General features: G+C 50.2%; 1 protein-coding gene across 1 annotated transcript; it reads right to left on the bottom strand.

Moving 5' to 3' along the window:
- Positions 1-627: 627 nt before the first annotated feature.
- On the bottom strand, positions 628-7,993 carry Des (desmin). The gene is made up of 9 exons (XM_090354881.1): positions 7,327-7,993; positions 6,233-6,293; positions 6,025-6,120; positions 5,742-5,903; positions 5,462-5,587; positions 4,829-5,049; positions 3,626-3,669; positions 1,591-1,673; positions 628-1,383 (listed from the first exon to the last, which is right to left on the bottom strand). The coding sequence occupies exons 1-9, from the start codon at positions 7,902-7,904 to the stop codon at positions 1,342-1,344; spliced, it is 1,413 nt and encodes a 470-aa protein (XP_090211007.1). The 5' UTR covers positions 7,905-7,993; the 3' UTR covers positions 628-1,341.
- Positions 7,994-12,442: the final 4,449 nt, after the last annotated feature.

The following is a 12,442-nucleotide window of genomic DNA, read 5'->3' as shown; positions in this document are numbered from 1 at the left end:
AAAGCTGTAGTCCCTGATTTCCTACTTTGCTCTCTGGTCTCCTACACTCGGCTCTCATCTTCCCCAGTGCTCGCGCATTTTCCATTGAAATTGCAACCCCAAAGGAATTGTGGTCCAAAAGCATTGCATTGGAATTCTAGATGAATGTAGGATAAGCCAACAATTTTAGACCTTTTTTTTTTTTTGCCTAATACAAGCTAGGACTTTCCTTTTTCAGACATTATAGTTTTTCCTGAATAGGACTCTGTACATAAAAGAGTCTTAGGCTTAATGGAAGGAGGCTGAGGGCTTCTCCAAGAGTCTCCTGCATAGCCAGTCCATGGGAGAGAAATGCAGGTGTTGACTGCCTCCTGCCCTTACCCTGCTGATCTGAGGGCGGGGCTGGAGAAATAAGGGGATAGGACAGAAATTGGGATCTAACAGAAGGTACTGTGGTTCCCCCAACAAAAGACCCTTGTCCAGGCCTCCTACATGTCCAGTCCACAACCATCCTACATGCTACCCATATATACTAGGGCTGGGAGGCCCAGTGGGCAGCCTGGCTAGGCTCAGAGTGATGGGTGGTGTGGGATAGGGCCCTGGTCCTCCCAGGAGACCCAACAATCAAGACAGCAAGGGCATGCAAGCTTGTGCTCATTCTTTATTGTTTCTGTCCAGAGCCCCAACAGCAGGAGAGTCAGGCAAGGGGAGGTAGTGCCCTCCTGCCAGCCTGAGCCCACGCTCTGCTTCTCTCTTTCCTCTCCTCTCCAGCATCTCACCCATCCTCTCTCCTTCTGCATCTCCTACTCCCACATCCAACACCTTCGGGGGTTCCCTCTTGCAGCCTCTGCTTTCTAAGTTCACCCCAAGCTCGGGAAAGGAAAAGACGGGACCAGGGGATACTTTCAAGTCTCCACAGGGGGCTGAGCTTCCTGGCCCTTGCCCAGCTTTCTGAGGAGGCCTTTCTTTCTTTCTCTATCCAAGCTAGGGGGGTAGAAGAATCACAAGGCCCCATCCAGACCTTGTAGCCCCCACACCTTGCTCCAGAACTCTCCAAAGTAAGAGGCTAGAGCCTGAAGTCAGGAAGGTGAGAGGGACAGGGTTCTGGGTTGGGCCTGGCTCCATCTAGCACAAGGGCCAGGATCACCCACTAACAGTCAAGACTGAAGGCAGGGTCTGCAGGGGTGACTAGGGAGTACTCCCTGGGGCTTAGTGGGATGGAACAATGGGGGTGGGCAGTGAGGAGGGGTCAGAGGCTGTGAGGAGAGAGGCAGCTGATGTGGCACCCCAGGATGCAAAGGCTGGCTTGAGGAGGCAGTGAAGTGTCTGAAGGGGCAGGACAGTGTCTGAAGGTCTCTGGCTTTACAGCACCTCATGTTGCTGCTGTGTGGCCTCACTGACGACCTGGATAGGAAGAAAAGCCCACTCCAGCCCACTGGCTGAGCCCAGTCCAGCCCAATCCAACCCCCTGCTCACTGAGCGGAAACTCAGCCCTACTTACTCCACCACAAACCAACAGAGCCCACTTGCCCTCAGCCAACGGCCCTAACCAGCCTGGCTGGCAACCTCCCAGACATCCACCAAGGACAAAGGGCCAGGCAGGTTGCTCACCTCCCCATCTCTCGTCTCAATAGTCTTGATCATCACAGTCTTCTTGGTGTGGACCTCAGAACCCCTTTGTTCAGGGCTAGTTTCTGTAAGAGACCCATCATGTGCTCATCTTAATTCTGGGCTACATCAAGGACTAAACGTTTGATCTAGGATATACCACCAGCGCTATGGCAGACTCTCTATACCCTCCAGATGAGGGTTTGACTTCCTCTGGACCTTAATATCCAGCCCTGAGCCCAGCATGCAGAAAGAAGCTCTAAAGAGTCCTGAGCCAGCCCCAAAGTTGAAATGGTTTCAGAAAATTATCATACATCAAAGGATTTAGGACCTTTAAGGGTCTAGCATTTATATTCCCTGCCATTTCTGGTTTCCTTCCCCGCCCCCCACACACACACTCAGGCTCTAGAAAAGGACTACATCATTTTGTATCTTCAGATTCTTTTCTCCACAACAGAACCCCAAAGTCCACTGTTGTTTTGCTTTGTTTGTACAGTACTAGGGCTTAAACTCAGGGCCTAAGTGCTGTCCCTTGTTTTTTGGTTGTTGTTATTTTTTGTTATTTGTTCGTTTTTTGTTCAAGACTGGTACTCTATCACTTGACCTGCAGCTCTACTGCAAGCATTTGGGTGGTTAATTGCAGATCAGATTTTTACAACTTTCTTTCATGGTCTGGCTTTGAACCATAATCTGTGGTCACAGTCTCCTAAGTAGCTAGGATTATAAGTGTGAGCCACCAGACCCCAGCTCAAATACAGATCTGAGGCATTCTTTTGGAGGATCTTTGAGATCCCAGATCTCTTTAGACTCAGAATGGGCATTCTGGTGTCCTAATAAAGAGAGACAGAATGGGAATTAATCACTGATCACTATGCGGATTCTCGGTCCCTGTTGTGCCTCAGTTTCCTCTCCGGGAAATGATTACAATCATATTTGCTCTGTTATGCACAGGGCTATCAATCTGAAAAATAAAAGCATCAATTGATTTTTGCATGTAAGACTCACACTTGGTATCTGTATAAACAACCAATTGAAAAGACAGGTCTGAGTTTTTATAAGATGGGTCAGATTTAAGCTGTTAGTATCGTAAATTTGGCATTCACTAATCTTAGCAAACAACTAGCTTGTGCTGAACTCTGTGACTCGGTGAGCACTGGAGCCCAGTGTGTATTTTTTCCTGATGGAAATGAACATCGAAGACATAAAGGTTTGATCTAGGAAAGGAAAAGCTGCCAAAGACTCTGACTTGCCTTCCTAATGTGCCATTAGAATGCATTTTTCTGCTCTCTGGGGTTAGAAAGCCACTCAATCTGCATATTACTAATGTCAAGATGGCAGAATGCCCTCAGAGCTCATTCGGTTTCATTGTTTGGCTTTCCTAAGATTTGGCTTCCTTCTTTCAACCGTGCATCCACTATCTTATTTCCACAAACTTGAAGTGCCCAACAAATGGACAGTGAATGCTTGGCAACATGCAGACAGACCATGAACACCGGAGAACTTGTCACCACATGTGTGAGATGTGCCTGCTGCCAGGACCCCACTCCTGCTTCTTTTGGAGTTTGGAATTCAGAACACAGGCTCCCTCCTCAGGCCCAGTACTCCAGGAGGTACACAGGGACATAGGACTTTGTCAGCAATGTTCATCACAGTCCAAAAAATAAGAATCAGCTTCTCTCTACCCCCCCTTCTCTCTCTCTCTCTCTCTCTCTCTCTCTCTCTCTCTCTCTCTCTCTCTCTCTCTCTCTCTCTCTCTCTCTCTTTCTGTCTCTCTCCCCCTCCCTTCCTCTCTCCCTCCCTCCCTCCCCTCTCTCTGCCGATCTACCTGCCTACTCCCCCTTCTCTCTTCCTGTCTCTCTCAGAAGGTACCCTGTGTGCCTCTGTGTTCACTTCAATCTCCACTTGCCATGGGCCTCCTTTCTCCTTCAAGCCTGGCCTGCCTCACAGTTCTATTTTCCCTTCCTAGCAGGCTTGGGCAGTGCCCAGGCTATGCTCATAGATCCTGGAACTCCAATTCCCCCACCCAACACATCCTTACCTCGGAAGTTGAGAGCAGAGAAGGTCTGGACAGGGAGATTGATTCTGGGGGGGAAAAAAGACAAGTCCCCAGAGGGTTAAGCACATTCCTATCTCTCCCTGTGACCACCTCTCAAGGCTCATCCTTGTCCTCCCTAAATGCTATCCTCAGTTCTCCCATCTCACTGATCCCATCACAGCCTAGGATCTAAACCCATCTCCAGCTGTCCTGAAATCTTCCTTTAGGTGTAAGTCCATACCTAAACACATCTGCCACTTTGTTTTTAAATTCAGATTTATTTTTATGACTATTGATAATTACCATTCTTTCGGAGCAATGGTTCTGTCTTATACTAAGGTTAAATTTGCATACAGTATAATGAGCAGATCCAAGGAATGTAATCAATATCTGTATCTATGTAACAACCAGCCCAAATCCAGACATAATGTGTGTGTGTGTGTGTGTGTGTGTGTGTGTGTGTGTGTGTGTGTGTGTGTGTGCTGGTCCTGGGGCCTAAACTCAGGGCCTAGAATGTTACCCCTGAGCTTTTGTGCTCACTGCTTGAGCCATAGCTTCACTTCCAGATTTCTTTTATTTATTTATCTATTTACAATTAATTGGAGATAAGAGTCTCTTTGAACTGCAATTCTCAGATTCTTAGCCTCCTGAGTAGACAGAATTACAGGTATGAGTCACTGGTAGCAGGCATACAATAGTTTTATCACCCTAGAAATCTTTCAGGTTGTATGTGTATAAAAGTGGTTTGCTTTAAGCACATCATCCTTGTGTCTTCTGTTGAGTGTCCACGTGTGGGCACACACTTGTCTTTTGGTGCCCTCTCTTAGCCGATCATATGTACAAGGCTTTCTATGCCTTCCTGTCTCATTCTGTCTCTAGCTACCCCCTCCCTTTTCTTCCTCATCATTCCCCAGTCTGCTTTCATTGCTCCCTCGACTGGCAGTAATATTTTATTACTGATTGCTGAATATGATTTTATGTTGCTGGTTTTTAATTCTAAAGGTAGGTAAGGGAATACTTAAATTTCTCTTTTTATAAAAGCTGTTAATTACATCATTCTTTACCCAAGTGGCCTTGGTTGATTCTCTGCAATGAGTAAATGGAACAATGGCCTCTGATATCAATTATTTTGAAGCCTTGTTGAGCTGATCAGGAAAGACTGGATCCCCCAACACCCAACACCCCAATCTCTGCCTTGTTTCTCACCGGCTCTCCTCGCCCTCCAGCAATTTCCGGTAGGTGGCAATCTCCACATCCAGGGCCATCTTGACATTGAGCAGGTCCTGGTATTCACGCAGGTGGCGGGCCATCTCATCCTTGAGGTGCCGGATCTCCTCCTCCAGGCGTGCAATGTTGTCCTGGTAGCCGCTGGCCTCGTTGGCAAAGCGATCTTCCAGCTCTCGCATCTGCCTCATCAGGGAATCATTCTGCAGGAATTGGGGGAGCTCAAGTTATGAACAAGCTCAGCGCATGTCTAGAATCGAGGACACTAAGGGACTAGGACGGAAAGAGATATAGCCCTGGGGCTGAGCAGCAACTCTAGATGATCAGAAACTGTCAAAAAAAAAAAAAACCCTTCTTAACCAGGAAACCCTGAACTCAAATGAACTCTTATGTGCACTCTCAAAGCGTGCACCACTTCAAAAAGCGTATCTTCATTCACATAGAGAGATGGCCTCCAGAGCCTTTCAAGTCCTGTGAACCCACTCTGTTTGACCCCTGCTGCGAATGTGGGAGGGAGAGCCACAGTGCAGGGATATGAGGGATCCAAAGTCATGGAGTGTGGCTGTGAGCCGCAGACATGAAGGGACAGGGCTTGCGGAGGTGGCAGGGACTCACTGTGCCCTTGAGGGCGTCGATCTCGCAGGTGTAGGACTGGATCTGGTGTCTGTATTCCATCATCTCCTGTTTAGCCTGGCGCAGGGCATCATTGTTCTTGTTGGCTGCCTGGGTCAGGTCAGACACCTGCAAGTAGAAAGAGGGCCTGTGTGCAAGTCTGGAAAGCAAGGAGCATGGAGACTTTAAGCTCACCCTTCTCTATGGGTGGAGTCACAGGCAGCACCTCTAAGCTAAGATTGAGGAGAACAGAGGTGCCAAGTTCCTGGGCCAAGTCTCTTACCTTGGACTTGTACCATTCCTCAGCTTCAGAGATGTTCTTAGCTGCAATGGTCTCGTACTGCGCCCGGATGTCCCTGAGGGCAGCAGTCAGGTCTGGCTTGGACATGTCCATCTCCACATGGACCTGCTGTTCTTGAAGCTGGGCTTGTAGCTCACGGATCTCCTAAAGGGTGTGGCTGGGCTTTAGTCCCCTTTCAGGTCCCCCAGAGCACACTTAAACCCTCCCTATGAGAGTCAGTCCCACTCTCCAGTGGCTTCCATCATAGCCCAAGGACCCCAAGTACCTCTTCATGCACTTTCTTAAGGAATGCAATTTCTTCATTGAGAGATTCGATTCTGCGCTCCAGGTCAATTCGAGCTAAAGTGGCTGCATCTACATCCTGGAAGAGATCAAGCAACAAGGACAGAGTGAGCGATAACCCAGGTGGGACAGAAGGAGACCAGAGAAGGTAGAAGGGAAAAAAGATTACTGGAGGACCAGGGACTGCTCACCGCTCTGAAGGCAGCCAAATTGTTCTCTGCTTCTTCTTTCAGTTGGATTTCTTCCTGCAGCCTAACCAGGACAGACAGAACGACACATAGTTGGGGTGGAGGGAGGCAGACAGAGCAAAGAAGCTGGCAAGGAAGAGTAGGGGCTCATCAGGGGGTGGATTCAAGAAGGAGAAGGCCAGCCAGCTGGGTAGAAAGGAGAGGCTCAGAAGGCGAGTGTCAGAGACCTCCCCTCCCCCAACCCAGGGAGGGGACCGGAAGTGGCTCTGTCTCCCTCCTGGAGCCACACCCTTGAAGTTTGTCTCTCTACCAGACCGTGACCTCCCTGGGGTTAGGAACTGTGTCTATTTTATCCCCCTCAGTGTCCCTGTTCCTCAGCCACAGCAGGACTCATGTAATGGTTCAATTATAGTTTGTGACTTTGGCAGTAGCAGGAGGGTGACTGCTCACTGGGGTGAACAGAAGCAGGACCCATAATAATCTATACTCAGCCTTTGCATATCCGGTGCCTGGTGGAGTGTAGCTGCTAGTTCTCGCAAGCATTTCAAAGGCCACAGCCATCACCCGGTCTTTACTCAAACTCACCACCTACCTTGTGAAATGACACAGCCTCAGCGAGGCCCTGGGGGACAAGCTCCCTTCTCTTCTCCCCTCCCCAGGGCCTCGTCACAGCTCAGCTGAGCTTCCATCCCCTGTACCCAGCCGTGCTCACCTTTCTGATCTCCTGTCAGCCTGGCTTTTTTTCCTCTGACTGTTCTGCGCCCTGGGTCTTCCTCCTCTATCCAGCCCTATCCCTGAAGCCTCTTGGAATCCTTTGTAAGGTGGCTGGCCCCTCATAGAGCACTAGGCTTCCTTCCCAGGGCGTCCCTTTCCTTCACTTCCATCTATCTCAATTCCTCCTGGATTGGGAGATTGCGAAGGAGAGATCTAGGGTCCATTTCCTTTTAGGGAATCCACCTTTTAGGGGGAATTGGGGGTTGGCCTTCCAAGCACGGAGTGAAGGAGGCTCCCTGGCCCGGAGGGTGCGGGGGGGGGGGGGGGGAGAGGGCCGGGCACGGAGCAGGGGCTCCCCGCCTGGGCAAAGGGGCCATGCTCACTTGGCCTTGAGGCGCTGCAGGTCGTCGAGGAGGTTGTCGCGCTCGACGTCGACGCGGGCCCTCTGGTTGGTGAGCACCTCCACCTGGCGCCGCAGCTCGCGCAGCTCCTCCTCGTAGAGCTCGGCGACGCGCGTGGGCTCGCGGCCCTTGAGCCGGTTGACCTCGGCGGCCAGCGCGGCGTTCTGCTGCTCCAGGAAGCGCACCTTCTCGATGTAGTTGGCGAAGCGGTCATTGAGCTCCTGCAGCTCCACCTTCTCGTTGGTGCGCGTGGTCAGGAACTCCTGGTTCACCGCGTCGGCCAGCGAGAAGTCCAGCAGCTCGCCCGCGCCGTAGGACGAAGGCCCGCGCGTGGCCCCCAGCCGGCTGGCCCGCAGGGACCCCAAGCCCCCCGCGCCGCCCGACGTGCGCGACACCTGGTACACGCGGGAGGTCATGGAGCTGGAGGAACCCTTGGTGCCGAAGCCCGAGCGGGGGAACACGGGCGAGCTCAGCGGGGAGCCGAGCGAGAAGCCGGGGGCTCCGCCGAAGGTGCGGCGGTAGGAGGACACGCGCTGGCTGGACGAGTAGGCCTGGCTCATGGTGGCGGCACGGGCGAGGCTGGCGGGGGCGCACGGAGCAGGCGGCGGGCAGCCGGCTGAGAGTGGACGGGCGGACGAGGGGACACGGGGCCCCTAGGCGCCTGCACTATTTGTAGCCCTCCTGACATCAGCCCGCGCCGCCCCTCCCCTGACAGCTGCAGGATCCCTCTGTCCTGCCAGGAAAGGGCGGCCGCTGGCTGGCGGGGGCGGGGAGGCCGGCTCCCCCGCTGCAGGCCCGGCGCCCCGGAGACCAGCCCGCCCTGCGCCCTGCGCTGGGGGAGAGCAGACAAGCAGGCCTCCGGGCAACAAGCCAACGAGCCAGCCGGGCTGGAGCCCCAGGCAGGGGACCCCCTTTCAGCATTTGGGTACCTCCCTTCCCCCTGGGGGTGTTGGTGACTGAGAAGAGCGGGCTAGAAATGGGTATTGGGGGTGGGGGAGCAGGCAATCCCCTTTTTTCACCAAGGAGAGACTTTGGGTCATTTGAAAGAATAAGATCTGTACCCAGAAAGGTCCTGAAGCCACCATATTTCCAAAGAAATCGGAGCTGTTTGGAGGAGCTCTGGCAAAGAACAAGTGCCCACCAGCTCAGGCAGTTGGGGAGGATAGGAGGGCACAGAGCCTGCTGGCACATACCTGTCCACTGGCACTTTGCTTCCATCTCTGAGCCTCAGTGTCCCTTTAGATGACAGTAGGCCTTTCTTCTCCCCCACCTCCCCATTATCAGCCACCAAGGTGATTTTCAGAAAGAGTCTCTGGGGTCTTTCAGGTTCCACTTGCTGGGTACTGTCATCCCTCTCCCTCCTCCACTCTGTCCCCCTAACTCCCTCTCCAGTTCATCCCCCCACTCTCACACTACCCACACCCTCTCACACCAGGGCTTTGTGATTTGTTAGGAGCCACGGGTCAACTCAGCCTTCTCCCTGGCAGTAAACAGCTGCCCAAATACCAGAGCTGGTATTTATAGAGGAGAATGCAAGGGCCAGGAAACAAGGTACAAGAGAAGGGCTGAGGGGGGAGGGGGAGGGGGAACAGCACCTCAAGAGGCATGAGCTTCAGAGGTTCCAGGAAAGCTAGAGAGAGAAACCCAATCACTTCCTACCTCTCCAATGCTCCAGGCCTTCATCCAGAATGAAGCTCCAAACTGAGTACTGGTGGCTCACACCTGTAATCCTAGCTACTCCAGGAGGCTGAGATCTGAGGATCATGGCTCAAAGCCAACCCAGGCAGGAAAGTCCATGAAGATTCTTATTTCTAATTAACTACCAGAAAATCTGAAGTAGCACTGTGGCTCAAGAAGAGTGCTAGCCTGGAGCAAAAGAGCTGGGGGTGGGAGAGGGGGGAGGTTAGGAATGTGGCTTAGTGGTGGAGTGCTTGCCTAGCATGCAGGAAGCCCTGGGTTCAGTACTACATACACAGGAAAAACTGGAAGTGGTGCTGTGGCTGAAGTGGTAGAGCTCTAGCCCTGAGCAAAAGAAGCTCAGGGACAGTGCCCAGGCGCTGAGTTCAAGCTCCAGGACTGGCAAAAGCTCAGGCACAGTGTCTAGGCCCTATGTCCAAGCCCCACAACAACACCACCAAAAACCTACCTTCTGCCTACACTTACCACACTCAGCACAAGGCATTCACGGACCCCTAAGAACATCCACATTTCTCCACGCATATGGGCTGTGTTCTCTACACCTCCACCTCACACTCTGTAGACTGACCCTTCTGGAATGCAAACTCTAGAAACAGAGCACTGGATTAGGATCCTGTACCTGGTCCTATCCCAGCCCTGCCATCACCAGTAAGAAGACTGACTAGAAGATACATCCTTCACCTCCCTGAGCCTTAGGGTCTTCAGCCATAAATGGGGACTGGTTAGCTTTGCATTACACCCTGTGGGGTGTGAAGAGGCCCCAACAACAATAATAGACAATAAGAATACAATACAGGTGCAGACCACCTGTTGTCACATCCATGATCTCCAGTTCTCAAATAACTCCATTCGGTAAGGACTTACATCATTTTCATTTCCTTACTTCTCTCTTCCTTTCTCTCCCTTCCCTCCCTCTCTCCCTCCTTCCCTCCCTCCCTCCCTTCCTTCCTTCCTTCCTTCTTTCCTTCCTTCCTTTTTTTCTTTCTTTTTGCCAAATCCTAGGGCTTGAACTCAGGGTCTGGGCACTGTTTGTTTGTTTCTGCCACTTGAGCTACACAGCTCCACTTCCACCTTTTTGATGGTTAATTGGAGATATAAGAGTCTCACAAACGGCCGGGAGTTTGGCCTAGTGGTTAAAGTGCTTGCCTAGCATGCACGAAGACCCGGGTTCGATTCCTTGGCACCACATACATACAAAAAAGCCAGAAGTGGTGCTGAGGCTCAAGTGGTAGAGCTCTAGCCTTGAGAAAAATCCAAGGACAGTGCTCAGGCCCTGAGCTTAAGCCCAGGACTGGCAAAAAAAAAAAAAAAAAAAAAAAAGAGTCTCACAAACTTTCCTGACCAGGCTGGCTTTGAACCCCAATCCTCAGATCTCAGACTCCTGAGTAGCTAGGATTACAGGCATAAGCCACCAGTGCCTGCCTTATCATTTATATTTTCTAACTCAGCAAACTGAGGCAGTCTGACTCCAGAGTCTGACTCTGGCCCTGGACTGGGTATGAATGTTCCAATTGAACTATAAAGGACTTTGCTACTACTGTTTTTTTTTTTTTTAAACCCTTCACATTAAATGTCTAATTTTTCTCCAAAAGGCAAGCTTATAAGGTAGATTGGAAGCTCCAAATTCTCTTATCCAGTCTTTAAGCCAGTGCAAGCTGTTGTGTTCTGTTATTTTTATGTCTTCACATCCATTCTTAGACTGTGGACTCCAGGCTGGTTTTGAAAGCTGTGTAGATCCCTAAAACCCCAGGGGCAGCACTTTCAGTTGTCATTAGCATTCAGAGTAGCTCACAAGCTTGATTTTGAGGACAACTATGTATGGTTACACACTCCTTGCCACTCCAACAAAGAGTAGCAGTGCAAGGATCCCAGCTAGCCTCAATGGTGCATCTCCAAACACAGTGATTAGTTCAAGAGGTGGGCCCTGGCCTGAGCAGGGCCAATCAGAGGTCTTCTCTGGGAATTATTGATTGTTAAACTATGACAGCTTCATATCCTGCCCCCAGGTTGAATAGAGGAAAAGAAGGATTAACTTGCAAGAAAGCTGAGAAATCTAGAAAGGAGGAGCAGGCCTGAGCTGCAGGCTTCACTTCCAGCCCTGGGGCCCTGCTTCCTTAAGTATTGGTCTCTATTTTGTGAGTTCTCCTCCACCTATATCTTGGCCTTGAGCTAATAAATTCTCTCTCCTTTTCTCTTAAGGACTTTAGTGTTGGCTTAGATCCATTGTGGCCCAAATAATGGACTAATCTGCTATGGACCTCTGCATACATTTTTCTTTTCTTTTTTATTAGCATACATCAGCTGCACGAAGGGGAATTTCATTGTGACATGTCCATTCATGCTTACAATGTATTCTAATCAATTTTCCCTACCTATCACTCTCCCCAACCCCCTGCCTCCTGGAGTTCTGCCTCCTGGAGAGGACCTGGACAGGTGATGAACTTGGGGCCAAACACAAAATGCATAAAAAGCTATGAAGTACAAAGAAAAGTGTCCTTCCCACTTTTGACACCAGGTCCAAGGACAGAAACATCCTTCAAAGACTGCTAATTTTCGCTTATGGTTGTCTCCTTCCAGAGCTACTTTGCACATATAAAAGTACATTTGTAGCCGGGCACCAGCGGCTCATGCCTGGAATCCTAGCTACTCAGGAGGCTGAGATCTGAGGATCGAGGTTCAAAGCCAGCCCTGGCATGAAAGTCCATGAGACTCATCTCCAATTAACCACCAGAAAACTGCAAGTGGTGCTGTGGCTCAACTGGTGGAGCACTAGCCTTGAGCTGAAGAGCTGAGGGACAACACCCAGACCCAGAATTGAAACCCTGTGACCAACACCACCAACAGCAACAAAGCACAGTTGTTTAGAGGAAACTCCTCCTGCTTACCTCTGTGCCGGCTCTGGGGCTTAACTTCAACTATCACTTAGTTTTTTCCCTCAAGGCTAGTATTCTACCACTTGAGCCACAGCTCCACTCTGGCTTTTTGGTAGTTAATTGGAGATAGAGTCTCATGTGCTTTCTTGCTCAGGCTGACTTTGAACCATGATCCTCAGATATCAGCCACGTGATTAGGTAAGATTATAGGTATGAGCTATTGGTCCCTGGCTCTTTTTTTCTTTTCTCTTCCTTTTAAAAATATTTTATACACTGTCCTGAATCATTTTCCCCCAGTGGACATATATCTTAGAAATTATCCCATTTTATTACCTTGGCAGTTGAATTTTTTTATTTTGATGAAATATATGTAACATAAAATTGACCACTTTAGCCATTTTTAAGAGTACAGTTCAGCAGTATTAAGTCCAGTCACATTCATGTGCGATCATTATCTCCATCTATTTCTAGAATTTTTTTCATCTTGTCAAATTTCAACTTCAGAATCATTAAAAAAATATAATTTT

Source organism: Megascapheus bottae, chromosome 21, assembly GCF_031878675.1.
Source record: "Megascapheus bottae isolate mThoBot1 chromosome 21, mThoBot2.hap1, whole genome shotgun sequence".
In the NCBI taxonomy this organism is placed as follows: Eukaryota; Metazoa; Chordata; class Mammalia; order Rodentia; family Geomyidae; genus Megascapheus; species Megascapheus bottae.
This window is presented reverse-complemented; position numbering and strand designations above follow the sequence as displayed.